A 17,472-nucleotide genomic window follows, 5' to 3' on the forward strand; every position below is an offset into this window, starting at 1 on the left:
AAAAAATTTGTCATTTAGAATTCCTTCAAAAATCCTATAAAATATAGGAGATCGTAGTAGTAATTCTGATTGTCGGCAGTCAGCAACCATTCAACAAACATCATTGAGACTGCACTGGTTGCTTGAACTAACGAAACTCCCTCGAAATTTGCGCCTTCGCTTTAGACCGCTTGTTGCTTTACGTTTCTGCTCATTGACTGCGCATGGCATGCATGCGTGCCTTTCTCCATGCTCAATTGTATTTTCATTGTTTTTATTTAATTGATAGATTTGTCTTAAAATAAATTTTGATAAGTTTGTACCAATTGAATGCCATTAAAATCATCATTCAATATATCTTCGCATCGTATATATTTATTGTCATAAAAATTTATATGTTTTTCTATAATTTTGGTCAAACGTTGTAAATTTTGACTTAGATCAAAGCTTTACTTTTAGATGTGTCAACAAGGAGCAATCGCCCACCTGAACAAGAGATCAAACTTTGGAAGTCGGTGGGAGTAGGAGTTGAGGGTTTAGCTAGATTTGTAAGAGAGTAGGCTTTGGTTTCCTTTGCGTGGAGTCGGAGGCCCCGTCTTGACGACTCGTCCTCTTGCACGGTCTCTTGTAATCACTTTTTCTCTCTTCTATAAAAATACGGTACGCTTTTGGCGTACTCTTGAAAAAAACATTTGTAATGATAATATAACAAGGGGAGGGGCGCATCAGCTACAGATATCTGCACACCAGCAGCACACCACTGAAGCAAGTGGTTACGGTCTCCGCGGAAGGGGTCCCGGATTACCCACAATCAAAGGTGCTCTTAGATTGAATGCTGCCAGTCAAGTTACAAGGTCCGGATGTTATCAATGACCATCCGGTTTCTGATCTTCCGTTCGAACTTAGATCAAAGAACATATGCAAAGTAAATAAGAACGCAGGGAGAAGCACTATTTTCTTAGATTTTAGTTTGCCAACCACTTTACCGTGACATGTAAAGTAAGTAAATATCACAGCTCCTCTGTCAGGAGAGAACCAACACAAACACAAACACAAACAGGTGCGGTTGTTTGCAAACCGAAAGGTCCATCGATAGGCTTCTCTTTTGTGCATGAACATAGCCGACACAGTATATATTCTCATCAGGGAGTGAACTCGCAAGGACAGAATCATTGAGCCACATGCGTGGCTGTCCCGTCCTGCTGTCCATGCGTGAATCACGTCTGTTTAATTTGTACTGCCGAAAGCTAATCACTCCGCCCATTCAGCACCATCATCACAGAAAGAGAAACATGTATGGCCATGATGACACAAACAGTACTGCCACTGTTACCTAGTACTAGTAGTAGTCCTACCATCACTCAAGATGGAAGCCTCAACCCCCAACCACACCCAGACGTGAGGAGATTGAAGAGAACACGGAGGAGCAGAAAACGAAGCAAATTAAAGAGGAAACTTCACGTACTCTCGCTTGTCCACTAGCTCGTCGTGTGCTCGCCATTAATGGCGTACACCGTGCCGATTTCTGACGGCCATGAAAGAAGGAACAGGAACGCGGCGTACGCCCCGTGCCGATTTGGCACTGCCATTTTCGTTTTGGCGCGTAGAGTTCTTGGTGTATACCGCCGGAAGAATCTCAAGCTCGTCCGCGTATAGTTCTCCATGTAAGGGCATCTCCAGCCGTTGACCCCTCAGGACGCATACAAATCGGTCCCTGGAGGCAAGCCGGCGATACACTCGGCACTGGGGGCGGTTTTGCGCCCAGTCGTCGCCCCCAGGCGCCGAAATTGGCCCACTTTGCAGCCCAATTTCGGCGAATAAACGGCCCATATGGGCGAGAGTAGGCCCATATTCGGCGTGGTTTTGCCGTGTCTCGGCGTTCAATTATCAACACAATTATTCCTTATCACATATTTCATCACAGAAAAATCAAATACTTCAACAAAATACTACAACAACAAATAGTTCAATACAAATTATATAGTTCAACAAATAAAAACTCGTATTCCATCACGCGGTGTCCCCCTTGAGCCTTCATAGGTGCTCAATCGGATCTTTCTGCAGTTGATGATGCACCTGTGGGCACAGGCGGAGCTCCCGGTAGGGCGAGGCAGGGCGCCCGCCCTACCTTGATTTTGGGCAAAACGATTTCTACATGTACGCATACGCTATCGCTGTCTGGTTCTGGAGTCACTGTCGTTAGAAAAAGAAGAGAACCAAGAAAAACGAGTAGGCCTAGTCGGTCGTCAGATTCTCTCCACGTTATTTAGGCCCATGAGTTCCTGCTGCTGGGCACCGTTCGCACGCACCAGTACACACCATGCTATCTCTCTTACATTGAAAAACAACACCCTGTCACTCTTTCTCAAAATAAAAACACGCTATTTTTTTTCTAAAATAACCACACTTTCTCTCTCACAAAAAAAAACCGTACACAACGCCATCACATGTTGCGAATTTATGATGTAAATTTTCTGAGAATAGCTTTGCAATGTTTGTCCATTTTACGTGGTCCTGACTCACTCCTACGGACTCCAGAGAGCCAATGATTACTGGGTGCAACCAGAGGGAGATTGTAGCACGGGCTATATTTAACCGGTTTGGATGACAAACGCATAACAGGATATGAGTCTAGGGAGTTTGTCCCTTGTTGTCATACCGGTTGTGATATTGAGCCTTTTTATTTTTCTCTTTGCTCCGCTTGCGAGTTGTAATACTTTTATGACTATGTGATACTTTGAGACTTTTTAATAAGATGGCTGCATGCATCGTTCAGATGCAGAGGCCGAGGGCAAGCCTCCTTTTTCAAAAAAAAAACTCTTCATTATCCATATGTTTTCAGATTTATTTAAATATGATTGCATTTCCGTTGTATTTGAATTAGTTTAAAATTATGTAAAATTATGAGTGGACTATTATTGCGTAAAAGCTATTTTGATATTGCATCACATCATTTATTAGGCTTAGAGTTCGCCCCACCTTAAATTTTTTTCGTCCTCCGCCACTGCCTGTGGGTCTCGGATCTCCTGACGCATACTGAGATAGGCAGTCCAAGTTGCCGGTAGCTGGTGATCAACTTCGGCTAGAGGACCCTGCCTGTAGTATGGTTCAGTGTCAAACACTGGGTCTTCTTGCTCGCTCTCGATGATCATGTTGTGCAAGATGACACAGCAAGTCATGATCTCCCACATTTGATCTTTCGACCAGGTCTGAGCGGGGTACCGAACAACAGCGAATCGAGATTGGAGCACACCAAATGCCCGCTCGACATCCTTCCTGCAAGCCTCCTGAAGCTTCGCAAACCAGGCGTTCTTGCCTCCTGCCACAGGGTTTGAGATCGTCTTCACAAATATCGACCATCTCGGATAGATGCCGTCAGCTAGATAGTACCCCTTATTGTATTGGTGCCCATTGATCTCGAAGTTCACCGGAGGAGAATGGCCCTCAACGAGCTTGGCAAAAACAGGAGAGCACTGTAGCACGTTGATGTCATTGTGAGTTCCTGGCATACCAAAGAAGGAGTGCCAAATCCAGAGGTCCTGTGTGGCTACCGCCTCAAGCACCACACTGCAACCGCCTTTGGCGCCTTTGTACATCCCCTGCCAACCAAATGGGCAGTTCTTCCATTTCCAATGCATGCAGTCGATGCTTCCAAGCATCCCAGGAAATCCTCTTGCTGCATTCTAGGCTAGGATCCGAGCAGTGTCTTCCGCATTGGGTGTTCTCAAGTATTGTGGCCCAAACACTGTCACCACTGCCCGACAGAACTTGTAGAAACACTCTATGCTGGTGGACTCGGCCATGCGCCCATAGTCGTCGAGTGAATCACTGGGAGCTCCATATGCAAGCATCCTCATCGCTGTCGTGCACTTCTGGATGGAGGTGAATCCAAGAGCGGCAGTGCAATCCATCTTGCACTTGAAGTAGTTGTCGAACTCCCGGATGGAATTCACAATCCTGAGGAAGAGATTTCGGCTCATCCGATAACGGCGCCGAAATGTTCTCTCGCCATGAAGTGGAGCATCGGCGAAGTAGTCGGAGTAGAGCATGCAGTAGCCTTGGAGACGATGCCGGTTCTTTGCTTTCACCCGCCCCGGCGCCGAGCCACCTCGACGCGGCTTTTCATTGCTCGCCAGCAGCTGGGCGAGGGCGGCGAGCACCATCAGATGCTCTTCTTCCTGGACATCGGCCGCGGCTTCCTCCTCCAGCAGCGTGGCGAGCTCTTCCTCCTCATCCGAGTCCATTGCCGAGATAGTCAAAACGCCGAACACCTTGCGCTCGGTGGGCGTGTACCCGCCGTTAAACCGCGCCTCCGCGGCCGGAAACGGCGGCCGGAAACGCCCAGCTGCTGCGGGAGGGGCTGCCGCGGCGAAGCGCTGCTATTTTCCGGCGGGGAATGGCTATCTAGCGGAGTAGGCCGGCGGCCGTCGCCAGGATATAGCTAGTGGTGGCCGAGGGCGCGGGGGGTGCGAGGCGAGTCGGGGGAAGAAAACCTTGACTTTTCCCCTGTCGGTGTGGGCCAGGCGTGCTTTTCCCTAGCGCCGGAGCCCCCAGCGGCTCCCCAGCGCGCCGGGTTCGGCCTGTGACCGCCGGGCGGAAAAAAGGTCCGAACCGGCGATTTTCGGCGTCCTGGGGGCGCGACTGGGCCGTTTTTTCGGCGCTGGCGCCGAAAAAGTGGCCTGGAGGGGCCTGTTGGGGGCGCGGCTGGAGATGCCCTAAACCGCGGGAAGAATCTCAAGCTCATCTGTACATGACCATAGTTGTAGGGCGTGTTTGGTAAACTGCATTTGGCTCAGCGGGGGCTACCAGATGCAATTTTAGGGTGTTGGGTTACCTGAGTTGCATCAGAGTCTTGATGCGCACAACCTTAAAGCACCTATGGGTCTCGCTCTGGAAGAACACTCGAATCGGCCGTTTTTCATGGTTAGGCCCAAGCGATGCAACTCAAGGCATGTGGGTGAAGACCGTTGCACATACGGGGACACATAGGTGACGGCACGTTGTTTTCCAAAGCAGCGCCATAAATCCTCACCTTTCTCTCACCACTCCCTCTCCTCTCTTTTCACTCTCACATCGGTGTCTACGAGCACAAGATCTGGACGGTGAGGCGGGACGGCGAGCATCAAAGCCAAGATCTGGACGATGAGCACCGACTTCATTACCGCTCAGGCAGGTGTTCGTCATTGGCGGTATGGCCCTCAGTCCCTGAAAACACAACCAACACAACTATCTAGGTGGTCTCTGGAAGCATCGGTTAGTCCATTATAAAAGATATCAAGTATTTCATTTTTCTTGAGAGGATGATCAGGCAAAGCATTAAGTAATTGGAGAAGCCTCCCCCAAGCTTATGGGAGACTCTCTTCTTCAATTTGCACAAAATTATATATTTCCCTCAAAGCAGCTTGTTTCTTATGAGCGGGGAAATATTTATTAGAGAAGTAATAAATCATATCCTGGGGACTACGCAAACAACCATGATCAAGAGAATTAAACCATATTTTAGCATCACCCTTTAATGAGAACGGAAATAATTTAAGGATATAGTAGTAACGAGTTTTCTCATCATTAGTGAATAGAGTGGCTATATCATTCAGTTTAGTAAGATGTGCCACAACAGTTTCAGATTCTTAGCCATAAAAAGGATCAGATTCAACCAAAGTTATAATCTCAGGATCGACAGAGAAATCATAATCCTTATTAGTAACATAGATAGGTGAAGTGGCAAAAGCAGGGTCATATTTCATTCTAGCATTCAGAGACTTTTCTTTTAGCTTAGCTAATAATTTCTTAAGATCAGATCTATCATTGCAAGCAAGAAAATCTCTAGCAGTTTCTTCATCCATAACATAACCCTCAGGCACAACATGCAATTCATATTAGGGGGAGAATCTTCATCATCACTTTCATCAATATTATCAGTTTCAATAATTTCATTCTCTCTAGCCCTAGCAAGTTGTTCATCAAGAAATTCACCTAGTGGCACAGTGTTATCAAGCATAGAAGTAGTTTCATCATAAGTATCATGCATAGCAGAAGTGACATCATCAATAACATGTGATATATCAGAATTAATAACAGAAGCAGGTTTAGGTGTCGCAAGTTTACTCAAAACAGAAGGAGAATCAAGTGCGGAGCTAGATGGCAGTTCCTTATCTCCCCTCGTAGTTGAGGGATAAATCTTGGTTTTCTCGTCTTTCAAGTTCCTCATAGTGATCAGCAGATATAAATCCCAAGTGACTCAAAGAATAGAGCTATGATCCCTGGCAACGGTGCCAGAAAATAGTCTTGATAACCCACAAGTATAGGGGATCGCAACAGTTTTTAAGGGTAGCGTATTCAACCCAAACTTATTGATTCGACACAAGGGGAGCCAAAGAATATTCTCAAGTATTAGTGGTTGAGTTGTCAATTCAACCACACCTGGATAACTTAATATCTGCAGCAAAGTATTTAATAGCAAAGTAGTATGAAAGTAACGGTAACGGTAGCAAAAGTAATACTAGCAGTTTTATAGTAATTGTAACAGTGGCAACGGTAAAGTAACTAAGCAAAGATCAATATGTGAAAAGCTCGTAAGCATTGGATCAGTGATGGATAATTACGTCGGATGCGATTCCTAATGCAACAGTTATAACATAGGGTGACACAGAACTAGCTTCAGTTCATCAATGTAATGTAGGCATGTATTCCGAATATAGTCATACGTGCTTATGGAAAAGAGCTTGCATGACATCTTTTGTCCTACCCTCCCGTGGCAGCGGGTTCCTATTGGAAACTAAGGGATATTAAGGCCTCCTTTTAATAGAGTACCGGACCAAAGCATTAACAGTTAGTGAGTACATGAACTCCGCAAACTACGGTCATCACCGGGAGTGGTCCCAATTATTGTCACTTGGGGGTTGCCGGATCATAACACATAGTAGGTGACTATAGACATGCAAGATAGGATCAAGAACTCACATATATTCATGAAAACATAATAGATTCAGATCTGAAATCATGGCACTCGGGCCCTAGTGACAAGCATTAGGCATAGCAAAGTCATAGCAACATCAATCTTAGATCATAATGGATACTAGGGATCAAACCCTAACAAAACTAACTCGACTACATGATATATCTCATCCAACCCATCACCGTCCAACAAGCCTACGATGGAATTACTCACGCACAGTGGTGAGCATCATGAAATTGGTGATAGAGGATGGTTGATGATGACGACGGCGATGGATTCCCCTCTCCGGAGCCCCGAACGAACTCCAGATCAGCCCTCCCGAGAGAGATTAGGGCTTGGTGGTGGCTCCGTATCGTAAAACACGATGAATCCTTCTCTCTGATTTTTTTCTCCCTGAACGTGAATATATAGAGTTGGAGTTGAGGTCGGTAGAGCATCAGGGGGCCCATGAGGCAGGGGGCGCGCCCCCACCCTCGTGGCCAGGGTGTGGGCCCCTGGCCTTGATTCTTTCGCTAGTATTTTTTATTAATTTCAAAAATATTCTCCGTGGAGTTTCAGGTCGTAATATGGTATCTGTTATTTTCGGCCCAGTTTCGCACGGTAAAACCCGTTTAATCGTCTCGCTCCCGCCGCGCTCCCCCTGGCCGTGCCACGCCTCTGCCATGCTCGCCCCGGTCGCCACCTGTCTCCCGCCCGTCCAACCCCGACCATGCACGCGTTGGATCGGTCACGCCGCGACCGCCACCCGTCTAGTCTCGAACATGCACGCCCTGGCTCGGTCACGCCCCGGCCATGCCCGCCCCGCCCACGCCTCTCCCGCCCTTCTCCGGCGCTGCTCCGCCTTGATTCGAGCCACCGGCGGCCTACTCCACCTTGCCTTGGCGGTGAAGGTCGAGCCGACCATAATTTGGACCGGCAGTGACAAACTCTGGCATGCGGCGACCTTTTTCGATGTGCGCCTACGGATTCCGGCGAGTTTCTGGTTGATTCTGGTAAGTTCCACGGCGGCGCTTATGCTACGACGAGTTTTGACCGTTTACGAGTTGAACTGTATACTACCTTCCAACCTGTACGTACGAGGTTCTTGGCCCTTAAAATTTTTAAGAATCGATTGAACTTTACTGGATCTGCTAGGGACCGATTTTTGACCGAAACTGTAAAGGATGCCTTATTTTTTACGGGTTTACCCGTTTTTAAGGGAAGATACTCTAAGAGCATTTCCACCCGCGCCCCCAATAGGCCCTCCTCAAACGATTTTTCCGTGCCGGCGCCCAAAAATCGGCCCAGTCGCGCCCCCAAGAGTCTGTTTTTTGCCGTCTTGGGCCGAAATTGGTGTCGAGGTACCCAGGCCAAACCCGGCGCGCCGGTGCGAGCGATTTTGGCGTGAACGCACTGCGGGGCCGCCGAGTCAGCGACACTCGCCTCGTTGTCCTCACAACGCCTCAGTTTCCCGCGGGGAATCAATGGCAAGGCTGCCGCCAGCAGCCTTCCATTGATTCCTCATGGGCGGCGCGGCGACGCCCCCCTTCCGCCACACGAACACACGACACCTGGCTATAAAAAGCAAGGCCTCTCCCTCGCCTCTGACCACACCCACCCACAGCCCGCCGTCGAGCTCTTTGCATGTCTCCCCGCGCGCAGCCGTCGAGCTCTACCTCTCTCCCCCGTGCCCTCCTCCCCAAGAGGATGGCCGAGCGGTTCCCCGGCGATGGGGCGGCGGCGAACGACTTCGGCTGCCGCTCCCTTCACGACTGGGAGGCTCACCTGCTCTTCAAGGACAACATCCTGGCATCTCCCAACATGCGCGTTGGGCCGTCGGGTTGGAGGCTTAGCGCCGGCGGCGTCCCTATTCCCCCGGTGCCCGACGTCGACGCGCGCCCCGACCTCTTCGCCGCCGAGGTCGACCGCGTCCGGGCGTCGTTGACGGACGAGCAGCGGGTCCTCCCGCAGTACGTCGCCGGCAACCACGAGGCGTGGGCGGCGTACTTCCAGCACCGGCAGGCGCAGCGGATTGCCTCCACCAACGGGGCACCGGTGGTCAGGGGCGGACAGAACAACGAGGGGCGCCGCCTGTGGTGGGGTGCCCTTGGCCGCTCGCTTCACGCTGTCCTCCAGCACCTCGAGGGAGGCAACTACCCGCCGATGACCTACCCTCCTGCCCCGGCCCGGATCAGCGGCCAGTGGATGCCGAGGAGGGCGGCATCCTCTTCTTCCTCCTCCTCCCGTTCTGCCTCGTCGGAGTCGCTGGCGCTGATCAGCGTCAAGGCCGAGCCCGGTGAGACGCCGCTCGCCGGCGAACACGCAGTGTCGGCATCGTCATCAACAACGATGGCGGGCGCGCCTCCTCCTCGGCCCCTCCCTGCTTGGCAGGCCGAAGACGGAGCCCGGGCTTGCCGCGGTCAAGACGGAGCCGGGCCTCTCCGAGGAGGCGGCCTTGAAGTGGGCGCGCGAGGACTGGGCGCAGACGGAGCTAGAGCGCCAAGTCCGAGCCCTAGACCAGTTCTCCGCTCGGCGTCGGGGCCGCGACGAGGGAGGAGTCATCGTCCTCGACGAAGACGACGATGACGCGCCGCCACCGGTCCGCCAGGGCGACGGCGGGCAGGGGTCCAGCAGGGGCGGCAACAGCCGCGTCAAGGAGGGGAAGGACGACGGCGATGGCGACAAGGACTTCGCCGCCTCAGCGCGATCTTCCTTAGCTAGGCTTTTATTTTTTAAGTTTGCTATGTAAAGACTGTTAAGCGCCGAAGTTCAATTTTAAGTTTGCTATATTTCGTCGAAGTTTTATGCCCGTTTGCCGAATAATAGCCGAACATATGTTAAAAAAAATAAAAAAAATCTGGGTCGACGGCTGGAAACCCGATCAGCGTCAAGCCGATTTTTTCGCCGGGTCGCCCTCACACGGCGAATTTTCGAGCCCCCTGAGTGGCCAACGGGTGGAGATGCTGTACGGCGGGGGAGGCCGAGTGGTTGCGAGCGAGGCACCAGGACCGATTGTCACGCAGGTCGTGTGAGGAGCGAGCGAATTGAGTGGAAGCACGTAAAGGTAATGGCAGGCAGACAGCGCCGGGTCCTACCGAGATGAGACTGGCGGAACAGACAGTGAGAAGAGAACACAGAGAATTGCATCCGATCCGGTACGAGAAAGAAGAGGTAATAGCACTGCGGGTCCCTGAACTTGCACAACATGTGATGGTTTGATCCTTGTACTTGCAAAAGTAGATTATTTCATCCCTGAACTTGAATAGGGATGAAATAATCTACTTTTGCAAGTAGAAGGACCAAATCATCACATGCTGTACAAGTTCAGGGACCTGGAATGCTATTACCTCAAAAAGTGGAAAGACTTGGGCGAGCGGGCGGCATGTCTGTCAGGGCAGCACCAAACCAATCGCCCGAATCGGCAGGCAGGCGCCCATCGCGCCGGAATCTGCGTGTCTGACACTCCCCGATGCCGTCGGTGGTTCTACTCTTCTTCTTCTGTAAGGAAAAGAAAGATCCGCAGAGGGAGGTTAATCGGGAGCGACGTGATCCGCAGCAGCTGGCGTCCATGGTAAACACGGATCCGCTTGATTCGATCGACTACCTGCCTGCATTACGCAGTGCAATCAACCAGTCGTAGTGCTCGCCGGCCTGCATGCAGGCGCAGGCAGTAATAATAATACGTACTAGTAATTGATTGCCCGCGGATTGGATTGGATCCGATCGACGAGTCGATCACGCGGATATATTAGCAGCCGGCCAGCACGGTGAATGGCAAGTAGTAGTAAATCAAGCGCATCACGCGGATACACATTTTCACCGTGTATCAGCAGCGACACGGCAGGTAAATCAATGTATGGGTGGATGGAATTGAAATGTGACCGCCACCGACACGGCGTTTTAAAGACGGTTGCCTCATCTCTGTGTGTGTGTGTGTGTGTGTGTGTGTCCACGCATGGTGGCTGTCCCGGTGGCCCGGCCCGATTTGGCAGCCATCTCCGGCGCCTTTCCCGCGTACGCCGCCCTGCCCGCCCCTCCCTCCTGCGTTCCCAGCGAATCATCATCCCTGCTCCTGTCTTCTTTCACCAGCACCAGAAATCGACACCGCAGTCCAGCCCAGTCCAGCCAGTCCAGCCCAGTCCAGCCAGTCCAGCCCAGTCCAGCACGAACGGGATCCAACACGTGTACAAACAGCTGCAGCAGCACTGGTAATCGAAAGACGAAACGGAAAAAACAATCACGTTCACAACCAACGAAAAGCAGCCGAGGGAGGGACAAATCAAAAGGCATAGGAAAAGAGCGGCGTGGCGTGACTAAAATAAAGCCAAAGCTGGAAGAAAAAAAAGGCTGTGGTTTCACTGCAAATTCAAGTGAAAACAGAGCAGCAAGCCAGGACTGGTATAGGAGACAAAAAGGAGAAAAGAGTCAAGGTCGGGTCGGGTGGACACCGCAGCGAGGCACGACACGCCGCGCACCCACACAACAATTCGACACCCACATCACATTCACATTCCCGGCGACGCTGCCGACCACAGCAAAGGAAACCACACCAAAGCACGAGGCAAATCCCCCTCACCTCGCCGCTTATCCCCACCCCCATCCCTCCCTCCCTTCCTTCCTCCCCACCCCACCGCCGACGCCACCGCAGCCCACCTCCGTCCGCCCCGCCGCCGCCAATGCACCCGGACCCGTAGCCTTGCCCCATGGCAACGCCGCCGCTCCTCCCCCTCATCCTCCTCCTCGCCGCCGACGCCATGCTCGGCGGCGGGGTGGCCACGGCCGCGACGATCCACCCGGGCGACCTGGCCGTGCTGGAGGACCTGCGGCGCTCGCTCACAAACCCGGAGGTCCTCGGCTGGCCCAAGGGCGCCGACCCGTGCGGCGGCGGGTGGGACCACGTCTCCTGCGACCGCGACGGCCGGGTCAACAACCTCGACCTCAAGGGCGTCGGCCTCGCCGGCGCCCTGCCGCCCTCCTTCGCCTCGCTCGACGCGCTCCAGGACCTCAGCCTCCAGACCAACAGCCTCTCCGGCCCGCTCCCCTCCTTCCGCGGCATGGCCGCCCTCCGCCACGCCTACCTCAACGACAACGCCTTCGAATCCATCCCCGCCGACTTCTTCGACGGCCTCGACAGCCTCGAGGAGATCTGCCTCGACAACAACCCGCTCAACGCGTCCGCCGGCGGGTGGGAGATCCCGGCCGCGCTCGCCGCCTCCTCGCCGCAGCTGCAGAGCCTGCGCCTCACAAACTGCAGCCTCGTCGGCGGGATCCCGGGGTTCCTCGGGGCCATGAGCGGGCTGCAGATGCTCACACTCTCCTACAACAGGCTCGCCGGCCCGATCCCGGCCAGCTTCTCAGGGTCCGGCCTCCAGAAGCTCTGGCTCAACAACCAGCTCGGCGAGGCCAAGCTCTCCGGCACGCTCGGCGCGCTCGCCGGGATGGCCGACCTCCAGCAGGCATGGCTGCACGGCAACCAGTTCACCGGCCCCATCCCCGACGGCATCTCCAACTGCAAGCAGCTCGCCGCCCTCTGGCTCAACAACAACGACCTCGTCGGCCTCGTGCCGCCCGGCCTCGCCGCCCTGCCGCTGCTCCGCGACGTCAAGCTCGACAACAACAACCTCGTCGGCCCCGCCCCGGCGCTCAAGGCCGGCAATCTCACCTCCTCCCATAACGGCTTCTGCGCCGTCAAGCCCGGGGACAAGTGCGCGCCGGAGGTCATGGCATTGCTCCAGTTCCAAGCCGAGGCTGGTTATCCCGTCAAGCTCACCAGTTCATGGTCCGGGAACGACCCCTGCAAGGGCTGGCTCGGCGTCACCTGCTCTCAGGGCAAGGTGTCGGTGCTCAATCTGCCGTCCTCTGGCCTCAATGGCACCATCAGCAAGAGCCTCGGAGACCTCTCTGCGCTCTCGGACATCAGGCTTGATAGCAATAACCTCACCGGGCATGTGCCGGACAGCCTCACCGGCCTCAAGCTGCTAAAGAAGCTCGATTTGGGCATGAACGACCTGAATGGGCCGCTGCCTGCCTTCAGACCGGACGTGAATGTCATTCTCACCGGCAATCCAAACTTCAACACGCAGTCGTCGCCGGGTGGTTCTGCTCCCAAGGACGCCCCTCATTCACCAACAACGCATAGCGCGCCGGGCTCACAACGCCAAGGGGCTGCCTCTCCTGGCCAAGGGAACAAGAAGAGCAAAATTTTGTTGGCTACCACCATTCCGGTTGCGATCGGCGTGGTGTCCCTGCTGTCACTGGGTGCTGTGGTGCTCTTCTGCAAGAAAAATGGGTCGTCGGTTCAGCCACAGACAACCTCCTCCGTGGTCGTCCACCCCCGCAACAGTTCTGGCCCAGACAACTTGGTCAAGATTGTCATGACTAGCAATGACAGCTTCGGCGCTACGTCAAGCGGAACCAGCAGCCGGGATAGTGACATCCACATGATCGAGGCGCGCAATTTTGTGATCTCCGTGCAGGTTCTTCGTTGTGCCACCAAGAACTTTGCTCAGGACAATGTGCTTGGCCGTGGCGGATTCGGCGTCGTTTACAAAGGGGTGCTGCACGACGGCACCATGATTGCTGTGAAGAGGATGGAGTCCTCGGTGATCAGCAACAAGGCCCTCGACGAGTTCCAGGCAGAGATTGCCATTCTAACCAAGGTCCGGCACCGCAACCTGGTGTCGATAATGGGCTATGGGATCGAAGGCAATGAAAGGCTGCTGGTCTACGAGCACATGTCCAATGGAGCGCTGAGCAAGCATCTGTTCCACTGGAAGCAGCATGAGCTGGAGCCCCTCTCGTGGAAGAAGAGGCTGAACATTGCGCTGGATGTTGCTCGTGGAATGGAGTATCTTCACACCCTCGCACAGCAGTGCTACATTCACAGGGATCTTAAGTCGGCAAACATTCTACTTGGCGATGATTTCCGAGCAAAGGTGTCGGATTTCGGGCTCCTTAAATCTGCACCGGACGGGAACTTCTCTGTGGCAACCAGACTTGCTGGAACTTTTGGATACTTGGCGCCTGAATATGCTGGTATGAAATACTTCGACTTGTTTTACCCTGTTTAGTTCTGCAACTTCTGTTTTAGTTCTGACCATCAGGTGTTAATTTTTAGCATGCTTTATTAAGTATATATACAGTGACCCTGTGAATCCTTTGCTGTGTAAATAACCTCATTTGGATTTAGTAGAGAACTGAAAAACTGAATTGATGTGGCAATTATCTTGCAATTCTCGATGAACTGGTCATTCTGATTGAAATCCCAGTGTAAGTAACCCCATGTAAGATATAGCCGAGTTGATTTGATAATGACATTGGCAATGTTTGATGAACTGGTCATTCTATCTGGGAACTCTGGACCACTAACTTGCAAATTACTACCGCACAAGTTTATACACCAATTCGTCTATCAATAGAACATGTATTTTTGTCCAATATTGTGAAGTTTGAACCACTTTCTGATGCAGCACATAAGAGCGTCCATTCAATTAGAAATTTACTACCAAGTATAATTTATCATTTCCATGTTATTTATGTTTATCATGATTCCTGAATTTCTGGCTGATAAGTTGTTGCACATGAATCACTGCAGTGACCGGGAAAATCACAACAAAAGCGGATGTTTTCAGCTTCGGGGTGGTGCTGATGGAGCTGATAACCGGAATGACCGCCATCGACGAGAGACGCATCGACGAGGAAACCCGGTACCTGGCCTCGTGGTTCGGTCAGATAAGGAAGGACGAAGAGAAGTTCAGGGCAGCCATCGACCCGACCCTGGAGCTCACCGACGAGATTTTCGAGAGCATCTCGGTGGTCGCGGAGCTGGCTGGCCACTGCACCTCCCGGGAGCCCTCGCAGCGGCCGGACATGGGGCACGCGGTGACAGTGCTGGTGCCCATGGTGGAGAAGTGGAAGCCGTCGAGCAACGAGGCGGAGGACTACATGGGCATCGACCTGCACCTGCCGCTGCTCCAGATGGTGAAGGGGTGGCAGGAGTCGGAGGCGAGCATGACGGACGGCAGCATCATGAGCCTGAGCCTGGAAGACAGCAAGGGCAGCATCCCCGCCCGGCCTGCCGGGTTCGCCGAGTCCTTCACGTCCGCCGACGGCCGGTGAACCATGATCGTCATCATCATCATCGTCACCATCATGTCTACAAGAAATAAGTACATTGCCTCTCCCGGACCTCCCTCCCCTGTTTCGGCACAGCGTTCGTTCTTTGTAGGTAAAGTTAAAGGAGTTCGTCGTCGTCCATGTGCTTGTGTTTCTGCCGCCGCCGCTGTAGATAGACATCTTGTTTCATTTTTGTTCTCTTTTTTGTTCAACTGGGCACTAGTACCGTAGGATGGATGGATTGGTCGGTCACCTTTTGCATTATTCCAGTCTTGAGACTGAAGCTTCTGGCTTTACCTAGCAATCAAATCATATAATGCTTCTCTGATTGATCCCTGTACCTGGAAGAATTCTCTCCTTTGCTTTGCTTTGCAATGGTATCTGGCATCTGGTTCTGGTTCCTCTTCCTCATGGCTCATGCCGCAGAGGCCAAAGGGGGACATCACCTGTGATCCTCCATGCCGTCCACCATGATTCATGGGCCATGTATGCACTGTTGAGGGGGCAGCAGGTACACCGCTTTTCTCAGGCTCTACACACTTGATCTCCCATGCCCCATTGTTGTATACTCCCTCCATTCCACAATGTAGTGCTTCCTCTATCCACGTGCTTCAATTTTGACCGTAAATTTAACTATCAAGACCGATTGCGGCGGGGGCAAAAGTTATATCAGTGAATTCGTATTCGAAAGAAGTTTTTAATTATGTAACTTTTTCTCCCGCCGCAGTCGGTCTCGTTCGTTAAATTTATGGTCAAAGTTCGACCTCGGGAAGCGTGGGCGCACTATATTTTGGAATGGAGGGAGTAACATAACAATAATGATCATAGCAACACTTCAATTATTGTTGCTACAAAACAAATCCACCACCACCACCATTGAATCAAAGCAAAGCAAGCAAGCAAGCAAACAAATCTGCAGCAGCAGTAGCTGGAGAATGCTGATCTTCATTCAGGTTATCTTCTGCAGGTGTAGTTATCTGACAAGTGGCGCTTGAAAATGCACACTTGATGTGATGAAGCCAGTGGCCCTTGCTTAGCTGTGGCTCACTTGCATATACACACTCCTATTAACCACTGACGTTGGTTGCTGGGATTCTTCTTCCTGGGCCGAAAGTGACTCCAGTGGTGACTGTAATGGCCTTTTTCTTCTCCGTGGCGCTGAAAGCGAGTGTGATTACCGGGGTTAATCGAGTGTCCTTGTCGAGGAATCATCCATCAAGGATTTGTTGTTTAATGATGATGATGATGACGATGATGTGTCTCTCTGGCCACGTGGCTGTCGTCCCAGCTGGCGTGCAATAACTGCGTGGCCGACGGAGTAGAGCAAAAGCGACGTACCTCTGCTCTGGTCCATGCTTAGCTTGTCTTAGCTGCTGCTAATTAGTCCCGTCAGCAGTGCCCATGATACTGCTCTGAGCCTAGACATCTTGGTTTCAACACCAAAAAAAAAAAAGAGGGCCTAGAGATCTTGTACAACAAGTTAGCCGTACACACACATTATGTGTTGGGCACGCCATGTACAAGCGTGCATTAGGTCAGAATAATGCCGAGCTTTGTAGGGGTGTAGTACCCTCCACGTGAGATGCTCCGTCCTTTGTTAACCTTGAGCCGGACGCCATTGCGTTGCTGGTGAGCAATTAGTGGAAGCTGGTCTAAGCTAAGCTAACTAGAGAGGCCGGCAGCGTAGTAGAGTGTGGAGTGAGGAACAGTACTGATGTCTTTGGAGTACCAATTCGAGAACCTACCTGCTGTTGGGTGTGTTTTGTCAGGTACTGTACGCCACGGTACCGGCCGTGTATGTATGTATGTATGTATGTATGTGTGTGTACATCACGGGTAGTTATGGTTGCAATCAGTCGCTCTGTCAGGTGGCCCATCTGCATCAAGCCCTGGATACATCCGAAAAAAAAGGGAAACGTTTGGATGCACGTTGCTGTCGGCTGGGCCGTCGGCGTTATCGGCTAGGAATGTAGAGCTTTTCTTCCCTCTGTCAAGTGGTAGGCATTTTCTTTCTTGCGAGGAAGTAGCCATTCATGTCATACATACGTAGACACTAGGAAGAAAGTAGTCACATGCACACAGTGTGTCAGTGCCTGCGATCGATCTTTGTACGCGCATGTGGTATGAATTATGATACGTACGTACATGTCCATCGTCGTCACGTACGTGGTTGTGCGGGAATTATTACCCAACTTGTGATTGATTAATCTGATCAGAGGCCTGGGTTGTGCATGTGGAAGGACAGACATACATGGACATGGACATGTGGGTTGCACAGGAGAAGCTCTGGCGGACGGACGGACGCCGTGGTGGCAGCGGCAGCGGCAATCATTGAAGCTTCCCTTGTGCTTGTGCGGCCTCCTTGTCCTCCATCTCACATGGCATGGCGGGTCTGCTCGGCGACTCCCTCTGGTCCGGTTCCCCGGCGGCGGGATGGCGCCACC

At 52.1% G+C, this 17,472-nt stretch overlaps 1 protein-coding gene across 1 annotated transcript; it reads left to right on the forward strand.

Annotated features, from left to right (window-relative positions):
* The first annotated feature begins 11,449 nt into the window (after positions 1 to 11,449).
* Positions 11,450 to 15,356, forward strand: LOC123047477 (receptor protein kinase TMK1). Its single transcript, XM_044471043.1, has 2 exons — positions 11,450 to 13,948; positions 14,508 to 15,356. Exons 1-2 carry the CDS (start codon positions 11,617 to 11,619, stop codon positions 15,029 to 15,031), a joined length of 2,856 nt encoding a protein of 951 aa, XP_044326978.1. The 5' UTR covers positions 11,450 to 11,616; the 3' UTR covers positions 15,032 to 15,356.
* Positions 15,357 to 17,472: the final 2,116 nt, after the last annotated feature.

The sequence above is a fragment of the Triticum aestivum genome, chromosome 2B (assembly GCF_018294505.1).
Source record: "Triticum aestivum cultivar Chinese Spring chromosome 2B, IWGSC CS RefSeq v2.1, whole genome shotgun sequence".
NCBI classification, from domain to species: domain Eukaryota; kingdom Viridiplantae; phylum Streptophyta; class Magnoliopsida; order Poales; family Poaceae; genus Triticum; species Triticum aestivum.